Consider the following 17537-nt stretch of genomic DNA (forward strand, 5'->3'; position numbering starts at 1 on the left):
CACCTTGATAACAACATACAATGAACAACTAAACTTAGCATAACTCTAGTGTAATTTGAAATTACCAAGCACATAGTTACATACCTTTTTGATTTGTTGTAGTAAACAAATCACTTGAATTTCCTTGTAGTGTAGGTCTTGGAAAGTTTAGCACCAAAATGATAATGTCTCTAATGACTCACACTCAAACATAGAACTAGAAGACAAGAAGAGAGGGGGAGAGGATATTTTCGGCTAGAGTATTCTCCAAGAATAAGATGTCTTCGGTTTCAGTTTTATCTGTCTTCATAGCAGACAATGTGATTATTTATGATTGCTTTTTCCCAACTCGAATTTGCACTTCCAAGACAAAAATAACACCATGAAGAAAAAAAAAGGTTTAGTGTCTTCCCTAACTCCTTGTTATGTCGATTTTGACCTTTTTCGGTAGATATGTTTTTTATTTATTTTGGACTGACCCTAAATTTTGAAGATGAGTTTGCGGCTGTTAAAGAGAAGATTCCATGTCTCAACCACCTTGCATCACAAAATACTAATAAAACCCTAGATCGTTTGGGGTTTTGTCGTGAGGATTAAGGAGATGCGTCACAGACTTGCATTAATTTATTAATCACTAATAAATTAACAAATTGGATCTTCGATAAACTTTCATGTCAATAATTGCTTAAATTTCTCATTGCGTGTAATTTAAAAGGACTCTAATATTAATAGTAATATTACCAATTGTTATGAACATGAACATTATTTCAAATTGTTGAAATAATTATGATAATGTATTTTCTTCACCTGATGTAATGTAGTTGATATTGATATTGAATGAAGTTTGTATTGAGATTAAATACATTTGATATTATAGTATAATAGTTACTAATATCAAAAGTATCATTACGACCCACATATGAAAACATCTCATTAATGATTATCCTATATTAGATGTTCCATGAGCAAAACCTAAAGAAACTTATCTGACCGAATATATACAAAAATAATATTGATTTATTTTGCAAAAAAAGAAAATTAGAAACAAAATATATACAAACTAAAAAGTTAACTTGAAATAATCGGTAATACATTTTTATATATAAAAATGTATGTATACAAAAAACTAGACACATAAATAACGAAAACTATGTTACTATTTTCTCGATTTATTATTATAAATTATAAATAATATACAAGTCAATATGAGATCATTATCCTAAACTTAAATCCTGTGATTGGTTGCGACAGGTCACAGCGATCTCTGATTGGTACGTATCTTTCACGCGCTCTGTCTTTGGTGAGAGATACTAAATTAGGAATAACTAGTTAACGATTGGAATAGACACTTTCTTTGAAAGCTTTTAATTTTGCAGTACGTTGTGCATCTCTACTTGTACGTCCCTCTCTCTAAAATTTCCCAGATCCGTCTGTTTCTCTCTCTAGATTCTTCGAGTTCTTATATACACCAGATCGCTGATTGTCGAGATTAGAAGTTGTTGAAGCTTGGTTTAGTGTTTGATTGAAGAAATCAGGGTTAAAAATGGCGCAAGCTGTGGAGGATTGGTACAAACAGATGCCTATTATCACTCGTTCGTATCTCACAGCTGCAATTGTTACCACAATCGGTTGTTCTCTTGAGGTATTTTTTTTCTTTCGATTTCTAGCTTATCGAAATGGTTAAATGATGATGTTGATGAGTTTAAAAGGGTTTGATTGTTTATTTATTTTTGTCTGTATTATAAGATAGAACATGTGAATTTTCCCCAATTGGATTATTTGATTATGTAAATGGATCAAAGACGAAGAATCCAGGCCTATTTGGTTACAATAATTTGAATCTTTCGCATTTTGTTGAAAGGGATCGGTTGCGTGAAATTGAAGGGTTCGATCGTATGCTTGATTTCCCAATTGGATTGTTTAAGATAAATTCGTTTTGTGGTTGCTATTGTGCATTGGATTAAAGATGTAAATAACATTAAAAACTAAAAGGGCTCCTTTGAAGGATTGATTCCCATTCATGCTGTTTGTTTTTCCAAAATTAAACAATTTTGTTATCTCCCACTGCTTTCTGGGCGTCTGTATAGGGTAAAGAATCTCATGTACTGTTTCTTTATAGGTTTATTCAGCTAGCACTATAAAGTGGTCATTGTGACTCAAAAAAGCATAATCATATTCAGTTGAGGGTAGTAAACTAGTGATTAAACCTGATTATTTATTATATTTTGCAGATCATTTCCCCTTATAACTTGTACTTGAATCCCAGACTTGTTGTTAAGCAGTATCAAATCTGGCGATTGATCACCAATTTCCTCTATTTTCGCAAGATGGGTAAGGATTCTTACACCCAATTTTGACATTTCAAGCCAAAATCATCATATAGAAGCTTATATATTCACTTTACAAAATGTTTATCTTTCATTTTCTTGGAATAAAGTAATGATTAACATCTTTGGTCTACAGATTTGGACTTTCTGTTTCACATGTTCTTTCTTGCTCGATACTGCAAACTTCTAGAAGAAAATTCTTTCAGGGGAAAGACTGCTGATTTCTTTTATATGCTTCTATTTGGTGCGACTGTTTTGACCACTATTGTACTTGTTGGAGGGATGATACCTTACGTGTCAGAATCTTTTGCCAAAATAATCTTCTTGAGCAATTCACTGACTTTTATGATGGTAATTACTTAATTTCTTTTTATATACAAATGGTTTAAAACACTCCAAGGCTAATTGAAACAAAATAGAAACATAGCATCCTATTTTCATTTTATTGAGTTAGCAATAAACCCATTTTTTATTCTATTTCTACATTTAAAATATCTTGATTTTCTTCCCTTTCTTTTTGTTTGTAGGTTTATGTTTGGAGCAAGCAAAACCCATTCATTCATATGAGCTTCTTGGGTCTCTTTACCTTCACAGCAGCTTACTTACCATGGGTGAGTTCTACATATCTATAATATCTCTAAAATTCATCATTGCATGCTAATTTATTAAATATAAAATAGAGAAAATTTATAAATATATGACATCTTTCTTGTATTATCAGGTCTTACTGGGCTTCTCTGTTCTTGTTGGAGCTAGTGCTTGGGTCGATCTACTTGTAAGTTTTTTTACTTTTTACTATTTATTGTAAATCTTTCATATAGTTAGGTGGTATTTCTCTAAAAAAAATATTACTTCATAAGTTATTTTTGTAGTTTATGGGATTATGGGGTTTTATTTATTTATTTATTTATTAAAGTGCTAAAGCGTTGTACGATAAAGTAAAAGATGTATGTTTAAAGTAAAGTGTTGTACGTACAAGTTACAACACATTAAGATTGTTTCTTTTTTTGGACTGAATAAACTGTTTGTCTGTTGTCTGTCTGTCTGAATCAGGGAATGATTGCTGGCCACGCCTACTATTTTCTAGAAGACGTGTATCCAAAAATGACGGGACGCCGACCTTTAAAAACGCCTTCATTCATCAAGACACTATTTGCTGACGAGGCGGTTGTTGTAGCACGACCTCAAGAAGTGAGATTTGCAGCACCACCCGTTGAAGAAATGAGAAGATGATCAAGCAAGATATTAAATGTTCTTTTTTCTAGAGGTGCTATGCTAATATGTTAGCTTTATACTTCTCAAATTGCACATAACTTGATGTTTTGTAAGCTGTTTGTGTAAAGAAGAAATATTGAGATTTAGTAGTAGTATATTCCTATTATTCTTTTTGAATTTTCTTTATTTTGTGGATTTAGCGTGAAGAGAAAAAAAAAAAATTAAAATTGTTTGCTTTTGACTAAATAGATTTAATATATGGTAAGATAAACTATGTATCAGAGTTAATAGAGAAGGTTAGGTAAACGAGGCCTTTTCAGTCACAGATTTATCCTTATTCAATTTCGTTTTGTATTTCTTTTAGCAGGTTGGTTTTATAATGGATAAAAACAGGTTTATGTCTGAATGTTTAAGACATCAAAACGTGTTATGTTAACACATCAAAACATTATTCGGTCAATTTTTTTGATTTTGTATTAAATATAAAAACACAAACTATCATTAATACAATAATCTATTTGTAATACCATTCATCGGGGTTACTTCTCAAACAAAATTTCGGAGTTAGCAATTTGAACATTTTGTTGATGGGACAAATTACGTAGGGTAACATCATATTTGGTCTTTTTTACTAATATAAATAATATATTTTGTTTCTAATCATAATAACATATTGTATTCTTTTAAACTAATAATAACAAATAACTTGTAAAGTGTAATTTTTTTTTTTTACCCATAATAACGACCTCATATTTTTTACCCATAACAATATACAACAAATAAAATAAATTACTGGTGGTACTATATTTTTGTATTATTTTGGCAACATATAAGAAAGACATTGTATTTTGGCCCTTTGTGCAGTTTAAACATTGCTTTATTTTGGTTAATGGAAACCATCCTTTTTTAAAAAAATTTACATTTCAACCGTTGTGACCCCCTATTTCCAGTTTAATAAACGTGGTTTGTTTTTCATTGCCACGGTTTTCATGTTTTTTTTTCATTTTGCATAGGGGACTAAAAGTGACATTAGAAAGTTGGATATCATTTTGGTGCAAAAGATTGACATAACACCAAATTTAGTGTTATAATATTCCTTTACACCAAAATGGTGTAAAAAAATAGAGTGAGATTGGAAATGAATTTACACCATTTTACTGTTTTAGTGTGAAAAATGAGATGTGGAGTAGGCTTGGAGATGCCCTTAAAAGGGTAAATGAGAAGTTACTCCAAAAAAAAAAAAATGCTATTTCATAAAGAAATACGATGCGATGTAGGTGTTAAATTGTTATTCATCACATGACCCTCTATGCTAATTCATTGAGGGTTACAACTGTAATTTATTTGAAACAGGTGTGGGTTTTATTGTTCAAAATAAATTATAGTGGTTAAAGCAAAAAAAAAAAAAAAAAAAAAAAAAAGTCAAAAATATAGTTACTGGCTTATTGCCTAGTATTCACACACTCATAACTGAACTATTATACTCATTATAACGTAAAAATAAAAGTGAAAGTATAACAAAACAAACGTCAAGCGATTAAGATTATCATAGTTATAGTCAAATTTGTCTAACATTACTCATTCTGACATTTATCAAAACAAGCCAGAAACCAAATGGAATGACACCATTTTTTGTTCCAAATATTCAATCCACAAATCCTCCATGAAGAAATCGATCAAAACATTTCCCCAATCAACTGTTAATTCTACATCAAGAAGCAAGATAGCATCATATAAATCTGCAAATCTTGAATCCAATACTTCATCAAACACTAAATCGATCATAAACTTTTATGTCAAAAGTGTAATGGTTAACGAATCGGGTGGTATTGTGCAGATACTCTCTTGGGAGGCAACTTTCTGAGAATGTAAAGCACAAGACCAGAGGGGAGAATCTCAACTAGCTGTTCACATCCACAAAAATATATATATAAATAAATAAGTCACAAGTATGTAAAAATAATAAAAAAAATGTACAAAAAGTGAAGTACCATGTAGAAAATCAAGTTTAGAACCGGATGATCGAGTACATCTAATGAAGCTTGTGAATCAAAAGCAGATAAAACATCCTGCAATTCACCAAAATCAAGTTCAAATACATAAGGGTGTTTTAGACATTTGATTGATAGTCAAACACTTGCATATAAAGTCAAAGATTGCAAGTAAATAAATTTATACTCTAAAAAGATAGATTAAATCTTTACCACAAAGCATCTTATAAGAAAACATGTAAAGCATATTCCTGTCACAGATCCAACCTGCAACATTTAGCACAAATTAGATAATCGGTTGATTAAAGCTAGGGGTAGTTAGGTAATTTCACATTTATCTCAATAATCACTGACCTCATGAAGCTTCTTTTGTCTACCTTTAGATTCAATAGGAAACTTTCGTAGCATGACAAATAACCTAAAAAACATTTAATACAACAATTTAAGAAAGTGGGAAGAAAAAAAAATCCAAAATTAAAGTTTCAGCCAAAAGGTTCTAGAAAGTCTTACTTTCCTCCATATGTCAGAAAGCCTATGGATGCCATAAGGGATACAACTGCACAACAAATGTAAAATAAGATTCCATTATTTTGTCAAGGGTATTTTAGACATTTGAAAAAAATAATCAAACGTTACAATTTTCATGGCATGGAGGGAAACAGGGAGTGCTTTCCCTTTTTTTTATAAAAAAGATTGTCTTTTCTTAACTTTTTATTTAATCATATGTTGAAAAAACCAAAAATGTTTTATTTTTTAACTTTTTTTTTTTGTCAAGGGTATCTTAACTTTTTTTTTTACCTGCAACAAATATCTTTCCAAGGAATCGCACCAAGCTGCTATCATCCAACCAAAGGTATATCCAAAGACAACCCTGAAGAAAAAAACTTGTCTCAAATCAATATTCAATAACTGATATTTAAAAAATATATTTTCAAAAAAGATGGCAAATTTGTAATAAGTGAGGACTTATTGGGCAAGAGTATAAGTAGCTTACTTGTATCAAGTAAACTCCTGCATTCACCGATACATAAACAATCCTGAGTTTATCCGTTGGCAAACTTTTAGCCTATTCATCATACAAGAAAAACCATAAGATATGAAGATGGATAATAATAATAATAATAATAATAATAATAATAATAATAATAATAATAATAATAAAAAATAAATAAATAAATATGATCAAAGATGGATAGGAGAATTTTACTTACCTGGTGATATATCTCAGCCCAAAATAAGACAAGAAGAGTATATGTTGAGAAAAATAGTAGTCCAGGAATTTCCAATAGCATCCAAATGCACACCTAATAAGATTTATTTTTATTTTTTAAACTATATGTTTGTAACAGAAATGACATGAGGCCCCTTGAGGCATGTTTACAAAACATGACATGAGATGACATGTTATACTGTGTTTGGCATACATTGGACTGGCATCTTGTCTATGTAAAAGACATAAATGCCCTCATTGTCCTTGTATAGATTCTCCATTTTGTCTTGAATTTTTTATATGTTCTTTGAAAAAGTAATGTGAACGTGTATACGCACCTTGGGATGCAAAGCGAACACCTGTAAATGAAACCCAAAGACAATGGAACGAACTGCAAAAATCCAAGAGATATATATTTGTATTTGTTACTACAAACTTTTTAAGACAAAATTATTTAGTTAATGATTATTGTAATACCTCCATTAACGATGAAATTCATGAGGTGGAAAACTTTTTGTGTTGTCCAACCATACTCAGGTACTCTTAGTTCAATCCTAATTAACTGAATCTGCAATTATGTAGAGCCATGGTTGAAGTTGCAACAAATGTTATATCAAATTATCAATAAATCAATCCATATTTTGATTGATAAATGATAACCCATTAAGGATATGCATGTCAATTTGGCATGTTTCTCAGTAATCAACTTTATCTAATTGTTTTGACCTAAATAATAAAAAGACCACAGTCGTAATCACTTTTACCCAAACACTCAAAATTGATTATTGCGACTATCAGATAATATCATAAGAGCACCTCATTTCAACAATTTCTATTACGATAAACTCTTCAAATGAAAACCCCTAAGCTTTAGGTAAACCTAATTTAGGGGAGTTACAATAGCCAAATCGAGATTCAAGTACAAGTTACATTGAAAATTGATAATTTGTTTAATCAACCACGTGTTAATGAGCTTAAATAAGTGTGCGTTTGTGTGTATGATATGAAGAAATAGCTTACAAGAGCAATGACGGAAACGAGGCCATACGAAGCAGAAAGAGCGAAAAAGATTCCATCTTGCCACTTTCTTGATTCGTTTATCGACTCCCACCAATCTGCGGATGACCACAGATCAATCATCTTCATCGATGACGACGACGCGATGCCCACTGGCATTCTCGTCATTTCTCACCCAAATTAACCCACAATCACGCCCCTTTTGATTGATCGATTGCTCCACGCAATCTTGATTGCAATTTGAAACTGAAACTGAAATTACTGGTTTTTCTGGCTCATCAAATGAAGAAATAAGCTGATGGAAATTGGGGAGAGAGGGAGAATCTTGGACTTGTTTTTTGTTTATGTTCGTGCAATGCCCCCCATTGATTGATTGACCTCGGGATGCACAAAAAGCAAATAAAGAAAGTAAAAAAGTGCAAGAAAAATCAAACATGAAGTTAATCGTAGTGAAAGAAGATTGTAGAGGGGAAAGAGAAATCTACAAGTTACTCCCACTTTTTTTTTTATCAAAAGATGATTTTAATTTTTTTTATTTTACAGGAGTAAATGAGAAGTTTATTTTGTATATGAAATTTGAAATAAATGAAAATTTTTAGAAAAAATTAAATAAAAACATGCAAGAAATAAATAAATTAAAATTGTGTATTTAGTTGTCAGACCCATTATAAACCAGTAAGTTATAACAAAATGTTAAATACGAAAGTTTAAATTGTATTTATTAGAATTTGAAATTAAAATTTAAAATTTGAAATACATATAGTTATTATGGTATATTTAATTTATAGAAACTAAATTAATGATATAATGGAAAATAAAAAATGAAAGTAATGACAAGTGAAAAACAAATATCTCTAAATTACCACAAATTGACATTTGACAAATTGAATGAGAGAATCATATGTGTCAATAGTATTATTATTTATTAGGGAAGATTCATTTTCTTTTAATTTATTTTTTTTGGAAATGGTGGAAGTATTATAAAACCACTGCCAAACGAAAAAAAAAGGCAAGAAGACAACAAAAACCGACTTACACAATGTTGAAAGGATTACAAATCCAAGCAGCCAAATTACAGTTATCAAATTTGCCATTATACATAATCCAACTAAAAACCAAAGTAATAATATTATTCACCACTTTAATTGGAGAAGATCGAATCTTCTTGAAGAGTAAGTCGTTCCTAGCCTTCTATACCTCCCACAACACACCATATGCAATAACAGTAAGAATTTTGCGCTTTTCGGTTGGCGACAAAATTTATGAATTCGCTAACAGAGACGAACTGATGAGCCGAAATGTCACACCATTTGAAAATCCACGCCAACACAACATTAACAAAATCACAGCCAACAAGAATGTGGTTCGCATCCTCGGACCCACAGGGGCAGAATTGGCAGTTCACGGTAATATTTTTGAAACCTCAACGAGAAAGGGCAGTCGTTGAGGGGATACAACCCCAACAAGCCCTCCACACGAAACAAATAATTTTAAGGAGAACGAGACGCGTCACTGGTCTTTGCTTTCGGGAAGTTAGGAAAGATTCAAATAGACGTCTAAGGTCCTGCATATGAAACTTGCCATCGCTAGACAGAGGGGAGATCCAGCCGTCCGCCTAAGATGAAAGAGAAAGTTGATTAATGATCTTAGTAATGCAATTAAGTTCTAAGAGCTCCTTGTGGCTGTTGGGACGTTTAGACCAAGAACACTTGGATCCCCCATCATCCACCCGCTCGTTAATGAAGGACGATTTTTTTCGGTCCAAGGAGAAAAGGTTAGGAAATCTGTCACATAAGGCTCATTCACCTTGCCAATTGTCAAGCCAAAACAAAGTATTAGATCCAATCCCTACTTTGAAAGAGAAAACATATGATAAATCTATCCCTAAACCATACAACTCAGCCATCAAATTCACAATATTTAGCCAGACACCCGAAATCGTTTTCTTAGCTAGGGAGTTAATCGGTTTCCTATGAAGACTATAGATACCACATATGACTTTCCTCCACAATGCGTTTTGATCATTTTGTACCTCCATATCCATTTTAGGAGTAAGGCCTAGTTACTAGCTTTAAGGGATCTGATGCCAAGCCCTCCGTCTTCCTTAGAACCGAGGGCAACATCCCACACAACCTAATGGATTTTATTCCTCTCTTCCCTGCCTCCCCATAGGAAGTTTCTCCGCATTTTCTCAAAATTTTCGATAACCAGAACTGGGGCTTTAAAAAGAAAGAATGAGAAAAGTGGGAGATTGCCTAGAACAAATCTGATCAAAGTTAAACGACCCCCGAAAGATAAAGTTCTAGCTTTCCAAGACAATAATTTTGTAACATCCATAAAATTCGAGCCAATTTAAAACTTTTTAAATCTTTTAAACCATTTAGTTATTACAATTTGTTTTCAAAATAGTTTAAACATCAGAGTTCCCAGAAATCATAATCATCAATCGAGGAAGTGTACGGTCACGCCTTCGTCTTCCCGCGGTCATCCGCTAAACCTGAAACAATAAACTGAAACTGTAAGCTCGAAGGCTTAGTGGGTTACTCCCAAAATACCAACGTCATCCCGATATAACCATAACATATAGCATCTAAGTGAACAACATGCATAATGAGCCTTCAGCCTGGCTGGACCGCCTCGCAGGCCTACAGCCTATTTGGACCGCTCTCGAGCCTTCAACATGACTGGACCGCCTTGTAGGGCCTACAGCCTATCCGGACCGCTCGCCGGGTATGTTGGCCTACAACACAAAGCAGGACTGCCTCAACCCAACCCCCAACCAAACAACCATGTGCACATATAACAAATAATCACATAACAGTCTATAGACAACAAACCGATCTAACAGATCAATAACATAACAACATCCTATAACCAGGATATCGACCTAACCGGTCACTAACATAGCATCATCCTATATACCAGGATACCGATATGCACATAAATATCATACACTAGCTCATATCATATAACAGTCAAACCGATCTAACAGATCACTAATCATAGCAACATCCTAATAACCGGGATACAGACCTAGTCGGTCACTAAGCATAAGCATATCACCATCCTAACTACCAGGATGTAATCAATAAACATATCATGCCATAATCCGGATACAAATCCATAAAGGTTCGGCCTTGGTGCCTTAGACCCTATTGATATAGTGAGGATAACTCACCTTGCACTGTTGAAGCCCTGTTGATACTCCTCTGGCTGATAACTGGCAATTCCCTGAACTGCTACTCCTTCGGCTCCCCGAGCTATCAATACCAAGACATCACTTAGTCCAAACTCAGAAATCCTTCTTAGGGTAAAATTACCATTTCACCCCTGAATTGGTCCATGCCTAAAGCCCGAAACTATAAAGTCCAATAAAGTCCATCAATGGCCCAGTTTGTCCAAATTGGGCCCAACCCCTACATGGGCCTTTTCCTAAATCCCATTTACTTTTATGAACCAATGACTTTCCGATGGCCCAAAGGTCCAAGTCCATTGGGCCCAATCAATACTTATCTACATTGGGCCCACTAAGGCCCAATTCATCATCCAAGGGCCATTAGGAAAGCCTAGCAAGGCAAGCCCAACCAGAAGTCCATTACTCTCAAATCCTTAACCCATTAAGAGCCCAAACCAAAAGACAAGTCCAAAACCAAGCTAGCCCATCTTCAAAGAGTCCAAGATTTGCACAGGGACTGCTCACGTTGTGAGCCCTTTATTCCCACATCGTGAGGTGGTGGTTTCTGTCCAGGAACTCCCTCGAATCCGTGCTCACGTTGTGAGGCTTCATTCCTCACGTCGTGAGTCCAGTTCTGTCCTAAAATGAGGATTAAGCTCCTAATCCATTAAGCCATAACATGGGACAGCCTAGAGGGTCTTCTTTGACCCCAATGACCATAAAAATTGAAGCTTTTTAGTCACATATGTCCAATACATGACTTAAATACTAGTTAGGACAAAATATAGGTATAAACATCAAGATTCAAACTTGAAGCTCATAACTTGCACCAAAATCCAAATCAATGGTTTTAGCATAGCAAATGACTAAATAGTCCATAAAGTTGCTAACTTTATGGACCCCATGCATAATACTTTAAGATCCCATGCAAAGAAGGTCACCATAACTTAGATCTAGCAACCTCAAATGAAAAACGTAGGATCTTAATACCTTACTGGAGTTCACAAGTTTAACCAGTCCACAAAGATGAGCTTATCTTGCCAAAGTGAATCACCACAAGAGCTCCTTCTTCTTCTTCAAGGGAAACAAAACACCATTAGCACCAACAATGGCTCAAGGGCTTTAATGGAGGCTTAGATTAGGGTTTCTAGAGGTCTTGGAGGTAAAAGAGGCGGAGTAGAAGCAACCCTAATCATCCCAAACCTTTAAATACCCAAAAATAAGGGTTTTGGTGCATCAGGTGCGTCTCACGTCATGAGCCCTTAATTCTCACGTCGTGAGCCTTAAATGAACTTGGTCAACAAGTCAACGATCACTCACGTGAACCACTCCAACTTCAAACGACCATAACTTCTTCGTTTCAACTCCGTTTTTGACGTTCTTTATATCTACGGAAAGGTGGCAAAAAGCTCTACACGTTTATCAACTTATCCTCACCTCAAAACCTTCCGAACGAAAATCCAAAATTCATAAAGAGCTCGAACTGCCACTTTACCGATATGCCCATTGGCTCCAATGCACCACTCAACTCTCGAATTACCTCCAATACACCGTCCGTACCTAAATAGGTCTAGATCTCTCTCTTCCACAGGCCCTAAGCCTTATGATAGCCCATCTTCAAGCCACAGTCCTGAATTAGGAACACGATTCGGAACAGGGCGTTACAACTCTCCCCCACTTAACTTAGATTTCGTCCTTAAAATCACTCTTTACTAATACCCATATCCAAAACTATTGATCAGCGGAATGCAATCGACTTGTAACGTCCCAATAGAAATCATTCCTAACCATCCCCGGTAACCTGACATCCTGAGGGCACCTCATGATGGGTTTGAGCCAAAAGAACATCCTATGTGCTCATGCAAACCCAAAAGCTTGGATCTAGGTTTCTCTATTGTACATGCAATTCATCCAAGACTTATGAACCCTAGATCTAGCATACATATTTCGAAAATATCATATAAAAATAGATCTAGATGATTACCTCTTCAACAATGGCTTGAATTTTTTTGTCTTGGAGCTTAGAGTCACAAATGTCGCTCCTCTAATGGCTTACAAACACTACACAAGCAAGATGATGATATTGGAGAGAGGGGAGAGGCACAATTTCGGCTATGAACTCTTCTAGGGTTTCAAGTGGCAGAAAACTGATTCCCTAGGGGTTCTATTTATACTTGTGCTGCTAGGGTTTCAGTCAAAACCCTAATGGACAACTTAGGCCTTAAGCAATCCAAGGAAGCCTCTGGAATAGGGCCCTTATGGCCGAAAATAGGATGGAAACATCCCTAATTTCGTCCATGCCTAGTCCATAAGGCTTCTCAGCCCAATATCCAACTATCACACATTTGATAGTTTAAGTCCCCTTTATTTAATTAATATCTTTTAGCCACATAATTAATTCATAATTAATTCTTGTCTATTCGGGCTCCTTATTCCGAGGCTGTTCTTTATCACGGCTCTTCTGAGGCTTCCTAGTTGGCTAGTAGAAGGATAGAGACTAAAGTTAGTTTACCCGGTAATGGAGTCTTTCAAGATAAGACTGAGGCTTATTTCTATGTTTTTAGTAGAAGGATAGAGACTAAAGTTAGCAGGATTAATTTTGACCATGTTGACTAACGGTGATCAGGTTCTACGGTTCTATCAATTCTTTTTATTTTCTTAGGATAGTTCATCCCGAGTTCATTTTAGTCTTGTCTTACTTGAGGACAAGTAAGGTTTAAGCCTGGGGTGATTTGATAGTTCATTTTATTTACTTCTTTTTATAGTTTATTTTAACATATTTCATTCATAATTTAGATAATTTCCATGCATATTTTCCTTTTTGTTATTTTATGGCCAATTTCGAGTACTTTCCAGTTTTGTGAGCTTTGTTGCAGATTTCATGGAGTCTAGCGGAGCGGGAGTGTTCGGGACGTATGGGAAGCGATGAGATTTGGTAGACAAAAATGATGTTAGGCTTGGTGATTGTGGAGATTATGCATGGAGCGAGCTTGATGGTTATTTGAAGGCTTGGAGAGAAATAAACTTTAAATTTGCAAGATGCGGGAGTTTATTCAAGCATACGTAGATTTTTAATCGGGAGAGTGCACGAGCTTTGGAGGATTTGGAAAGGTCAAATTGGGCTTAAAATGAAGAAAAACTTGAAGAAAATGGGCTAGGAGGTGATTGGATTCGATCTGGGCTAGTGGGATATGCTTTGGAGGCCCAAAATCTCAAAGAAGCCCATGTCAGGCACCACCCGCGCAGCAGCACGCGGGTCGCGCAAGGCTCTGCAGGGGTAATTTCAGAAATCCATTTGGAAGGCTATTTGAGGAAGGTTGGTGCCCATCTTTTGGAGACTCTTAGACATCCGATTTTTGGAGATTCTCTCTGGAGTTTTGAAGACTTTTGAAGGCCAAGAACACTTGAAGAACATCATATTTTTACCTCTTGATTCTTGCTTAATGTTTGGTACAATTTTCTCTAACTTTGTTTCTTTGGGTTTAGCCATGCTTGGCTAAACTAATCTTGGTTGACTTTTGGTTAATCCTTTGAACTTTTGTTGTATGTTGAAGAATCTATGAACATGTTTTTAAATCTTTATGGGAATGTTTTGTGTTTTAACATCTTATCACTACTTGTATGTTTTAGTTCATGAGTTTAAATGTGTTTGTGGTGATTAGTTGGCTAATTTCTTGATTAAGTAAAGGATCCTCAAATTAGCAAGCAACAAATGATTTTTGTGTTGTTTTTGCTTCACACAATCATAAAAACATTTCCTCCAACATGGTGGTGAAAGCATTTGACCCCTCTTGGATTTGGTGACTTTTTGGTTCTTAATGCTAGTTGACTTTCACTAATCACATGCTATTTGGAATTAGTGACTTTGACTAAGGAAATTGTTATGAGCTTCTCTAGCCATTTCAACAATTAAGAAAAGTCTAGGTAATCTCAAGCTCCTTGGATTACTATAGCCAAATTAAGGATTTAAATCAAAGTATTGCACCATTGGATTCTAATGATATGTTCATCAAAAGTCAAAGTGAGGAAACTTTAAGTCAACCATCTCTCCCTTATTGATTTTACATCAAACTCTTATTTTTGTTGCATTTGTCTATTTAAATCATAGTTAATTCTAGTTTGTTTCAAGTATTTCAAAACACCAAAACCCCCCATTTTATTTTTATTGTCATTTTACAAGTATTTTTACAAAGAGATTTTTCATAGAGTTATAAATTGAACCAATCTCCGTGGATTCGATCCCTTTACCACTATACACTATTTTAGTGTGTAATATTTAGGGTTATTATTTGTGTTGGCCTCGACAACCACCAATTGCTATAGCATAGCAACATACTCAATACCCGCTCATAGATCTACAAACACATACAAAGTCTTCAACATGACTGGACCGCCTCACTAGGCCTTCAGTCATCTAAACCACTCTAAACTATTGAGCATCTCCTTGGACCACCCCCTGGTGATCTTTCCATGCAGACTGTTCTCACCCACTTAGGGTTCCGAACTCCTGATCCATTCCGTGGACTCTAACCCCGACCTAACTCTAGGCCTCATGTCGATCGTCCACTCTCTCGGAGATCCGTGGTCTGTTCCCTAACCCGCGTGTCTACCACAAATGCTAAATAACTCGCACACCCATTCTGAAAGTATTGTCGAACCCTAGCATCTAACAAAACCCTCAATCTATCAATCCAAAAACCCTTAGAGTCGAGCACACTTTCGACCGAATATTCAAACTGAACTCAATTCATGACTAGAACTCCAACCTGATTCCCCAAATTTTTTTATCAACAACCGAGAAGGCGTGATACACATGCTGAGGAGTTTTACCGAACTCCCAACTCACATAACCCTCAAACCAAATAGCCACTTGGGTTGTCTTCCTTCCTGACCACGATGCGAGACTTATCCCCTTTCAACACCGCTCCTGCTTCTGTATCCTGGGACGATTCTCCCCTACTTAGATTCGACTAAGTCTTCACAATACCTAAAAATTGGAGAATTCCCAACCTTTCTCACTTCAACGATCGATCCGATAACAACCAACTCTTCTAAATAGCACTCCATTACTAGCCAATCCCAAATGATCACACACTTTTAATAACCAGATGAACACTTCCTAAATCCTTGTAAAACCGACAGTCCCTAATGCTTGAATGATCCCACACTCAAATCTTGAAGACCAAAAGACAAATATTCCATCTATTACCTCAGTGTCGAGCTACTTCCTTTGGCGCCTTCATCCACCAATCAATAACGGTTACTAAAACCACTGATTATTGACAATGCTGAATAACCATCCTGTGGAACCCTGTCCACAGACCACACACCTAATACCCTTCTTCCTAAGGTGCTCCCAACAAGTCTCCCGCGATCAGACTCTAAAAATCATTTCATTCAGGGTTCGCACCCGGACTCAATCACCCGTTCAAACGTCCATAGCTGAACTGCAGTAACTAAAGCAACCTCTGCCCTAAACCAAGCTACAACTACTCCCCAAACATAGTCTACAATCCTAACAGTACAATAGGTTTCACAATCAATCCTTACTGCTCGATACAAGAGATCCAAGGCAAACCGAACCTCGCAAAATACTTATGCCACATCGACCCACCTGTGCTCATCGGCACTGAAATAATGTTGCCTATACCTGTAACCAACTGACTCCGAGCTAAAATACAACCTGATCCTGGGTCATAATCCGGCTCACTCCTTTCGAGCTCGAAAAACTGAAAGGGCACAATCCTTTCCCTATAAAACGACAGTTCAATCCATCAATTAACCATTCTACTTCCAGCAGCAAAACCCCAGCTGAACATAATCATCACTCCTTTCTGGAGTCCCCGCGACTCACATTCCAGCATCGAGCAAAATCCCAAAGCCTCAAGTCTAGAACTCATGTGCTCGCCTCTCCCGCTCAGCCCGCAGAATGCAGCGAGTACAAATCATCTCTCCAACACCTCCTCTATAACTTCTTTGACATTCTTCTCCACTTCTACTTCTTCCTCTTCTTCCTCGTCTTCAAATTGCAATCTTGGATCATCAAAAAATTTCCTATCGTTCAAGGTAACGGTAGAAACGATATGCCTTGGGTCCTTTTCAGTTTGCAATGGTAATTTGCCTTGAGCTTCCATTATACTCACATATTTTTTAAGTTGTGCAATTTGTTGCTCTAAGTTTTTGAGGCTAGCTTTGGTTGTTTCCTGGAAGATTTGGGTAGTAGTGGCAATGTTTTTGACAATGTCTTCCAATGACATGCTCGAAGTTTTAGTTTGTTGGGGAGGTGGAGGATATAGTTGTCGGAATTATGGAGTTGGTTGGTGTTGGTCCTTTCCGCAAGCTTGGTATGGGTTTTGGTATCGGTTGTTTTCCCAAGCTTGGTTGTTGTCCCACCATTGATAATGTTGTGGTTGATCATAACTCCATTGGTTTGGCCAATAGTAGCTTCCAATTTCTTTTATTTCTTCCCATTCTCCTTGTAAATATGGACACATGTTGGTATGTGGTCCATTTTGAGTGCAAAAATCGTAAGGAATAGGTAGGGGTTGCACACTTAGGTCATTTTCGATCATCATAACTAACCGGGATAGCTCAGAACGTTGATCTTTAATGTAAGGAGTGTT

The 17537-nt window shown here is 35.7% G+C and overlaps 2 protein-coding genes across 2 annotated transcripts; one reads left to right on the forward strand and one right to left on the reverse strand.

The window, feature by feature from the left end:
- Nucleotides 1-1339: 1339 nt before the first annotated feature.
- DER2.1 (DERLIN-2.1) lies at nucleotides 1340-3698 on the forward strand. Its single transcript, XM_079010364.1, has 6 exons — nucleotides 1340-1621; nucleotides 2211-2310; nucleotides 2443-2657; nucleotides 2834-2917; nucleotides 3028-3081; nucleotides 3360-3698. Exons 1-6 carry the CDS (start codon nucleotides 1523-1525, stop codon nucleotides 3537-3539), a joined length of 732 nt encoding a protein of 243 aa, XP_078866490.1. The 5' UTR covers nucleotides 1340-1522; the 3' UTR covers nucleotides 3540-3698.
- Nucleotides 3699-5127: 1429 nt separating this feature from the next.
- On the reverse strand, nucleotides 5128-8061 carry LOC145061808 (tobamovirus multiplication protein 1-like). The gene is made up of 11 exons (XM_079009383.1): nucleotides 7743-8061; nucleotides 7200-7290; nucleotides 7061-7113; nucleotides 6724-6816; nucleotides 6507-6578; nucleotides 6311-6383; nucleotides 6023-6068; nucleotides 5867-5930; nucleotides 5726-5779; nucleotides 5513-5590; nucleotides 5128-5425 (listed from the first exon to the last, which is right to left on the reverse strand). The coding sequence occupies exons 1-11, from the start codon at nucleotides 7905-7907 to the stop codon at nucleotides 5333-5335; spliced, it is 882 nt and encodes a 293-aa protein (XP_078865509.1). The 5' UTR covers nucleotides 7908-8061; the 3' UTR covers nucleotides 5128-5332.
- Between the last annotated feature and the right edge of the window lie 9476 nt (nucleotides 8062-17537).

The sequence above is a fragment of the Lactuca serriola genome, chromosome 7 (assembly GCF_051521515.1).
Source record: "Lactuca serriola cultivar US96UC23 chromosome 7, Lser_US96UC23_V15, whole genome shotgun sequence".
In the NCBI taxonomy this organism is placed as follows: Eukaryota; Viridiplantae; Streptophyta; class Magnoliopsida; order Asterales; family Asteraceae; genus Lactuca; species Lactuca serriola.